At 46.5% G+C, this 1,683-nt stretch overlaps 1 protein-coding gene across 1 annotated transcript in view; it reads left to right on the top strand.

Moving 5' to 3' along the window:
* GLYATL3 (glycine-N-acyltransferase like 3) overlaps window positions 1–1,155 on the top strand; it is a 13,936-nt gene extending 12,781 nt beyond the window's left edge. The window contains exon 5 of the mRNA XM_040249491.1: window positions 729–1,155. Coding sequence (XP_040105425.1) covers window positions 729–1,155 — 427 coding nt within the window. The remainder of the gene's footprint in view (window positions 1–728) is intronic.
* Window positions 1,156–1,683: the final 528 nt, after the last annotated feature.

Below are 1,683 nucleotides of genomic sequence, written 5' to 3'. Positions count from 1 at the left end.
TCAGATGCTTATATCTTTCCTTTTCTCCTTTGCTTTTCACCTCTCTTCTTTTCACAGCTATTTGTAAGGTCTCCCCAGACAGCCGTTTTGCTTGTTTGCATTTCTTTTCCATGGGGATGATCTTGATCCCTGTCTCCTGTACAATGTCATGAACCTCATTCCATAGTTCATTAGGCACTCTTATCTATCAGATCTAGACCCTTAAATCTATTTCTCACTTCCACTGTATAATCATAAGGGATTTGATTTAGGTCATATCTGAATGGCCTAGCGGTTTTCCCTACTTTCTTCAATTTAAGTCTGAATTTGGGGCAGGAGGAGAAAGGGAAGACAGAGGATGAGATGGCTGGATGGCAACACTGACTCGATAGATGTGAGTCTGAGTGAAATCCGGGAGTTGGTAATGGACAGGGAGGCCTGACGTGCTGTGATTCATGGGGTTGCAAAGGGTCGGACACGACTGAGCGACTGAACTGAACTGATCTCCAGGATGCTTTCTCAGTTTGAATCAATGTAAAAAGAGAAGTAGTTTGGGAATTCCCTGGAGGTCCGGTGTTTGGGACGGGGTGCTTTCACTGCTGGGGCAGTGATCCCTGCCCCAGCAGGTTTGATCCCTGGTGGGAGAACTAAGATTCCCCAAGGTTTGAAGTGAATAAAAAAGAGAGAAATACTTGTTTGTCATCTTATGATCCCGAGTTCATATTTCTTCCCATGTCATTTTCTTTAAGAATGAATTCTTCCCTACAACTAACCTACCTGAGTGTTGCTGATGTTGACTTACTCAACCAGACTTGGTCTCGGGGCGGCAATGAACAGTGTCGCCGGTACATCGCCAACCTCATCTCCTGCTTCCCCAGTGTGTGTGTCCGTGATGACAAGGGGAACCCCGTGTCTTGGTCTATGATGGACCAGTTTGCCACCATGTGCCATGGCTACACCATGCCTGAGCATCGCAGGAAAGGTTATAATCGGCTGGTGATCCTCACGTTGGCCAGAAAGTTGCAAAGCCGGGGATTCCCCTGTCAAGGCAACATCATGGATGATAACACTACATCCATTAACCTCGCAAAGAGCATCCACAGCGACTTCTTGCCTTGTAGGTTCCATAGGCTGATTCTCACCCCTCTAGCTTTCTCTGGGCAAGTTCACCCCTAGCCCATTGGAACTCCAGGAGTTCTCTTCCTTTTTCTGAATATACACACACTCCTTAGCTGCCAATGAGGGAAAACTTGAAATTAGAATCAGGGGGGCTTTAAATTGTTGAAAAAGACCAGAAGACAAACAGGCTTAGGCTGGGAAGCCCTAACTCTCCCTGTCTCAAATTTCTACGGTAGTGACAATAGAGGTCAGAAACAGCTGTGATTAGAAACAGGATAACTATCTTCCTTTAGGATCCACTGCAGGAAGAAGGTTCTAAAGCCATCAGTCTTAGCACAGGAGCAGAAATGACTGCATGAGAACAAACGACTAACATGGGAGTATCTGGATACTGCATTATTATTTCCCTTGGGCTTATGCCCGCTTTTCTACAACCACACCGGCGTCCTACAACCATAAATAACACTCTCCTGTGCCTGCCACTGCTCTGTCTCCCCAAATCTCTTCCTACCACCTGTGACTCAGGATCTCTGTAGACTATCCTGCCTTCCCCCCTCCCCCCTTTAATTCCTGTCTCTCCTCTAG

This window comes from Oryx dammah, unplaced genomic scaffold (assembly GCF_014754425.2).
Source record: "Oryx dammah isolate SB20612 unplaced genomic scaffold, SCBI_Odam_1.1 HiC_scaffold_11, whole genome shotgun sequence".
Taxonomy (NCBI): domain Eukaryota; kingdom Metazoa; phylum Chordata; class Mammalia; order Artiodactyla; family Bovidae; genus Oryx; species Oryx dammah.
The sequence above is the reverse complement of the archived record's forward strand: the minus strand, read 5'-3'. Positions and strand labels throughout refer to the sequence as shown.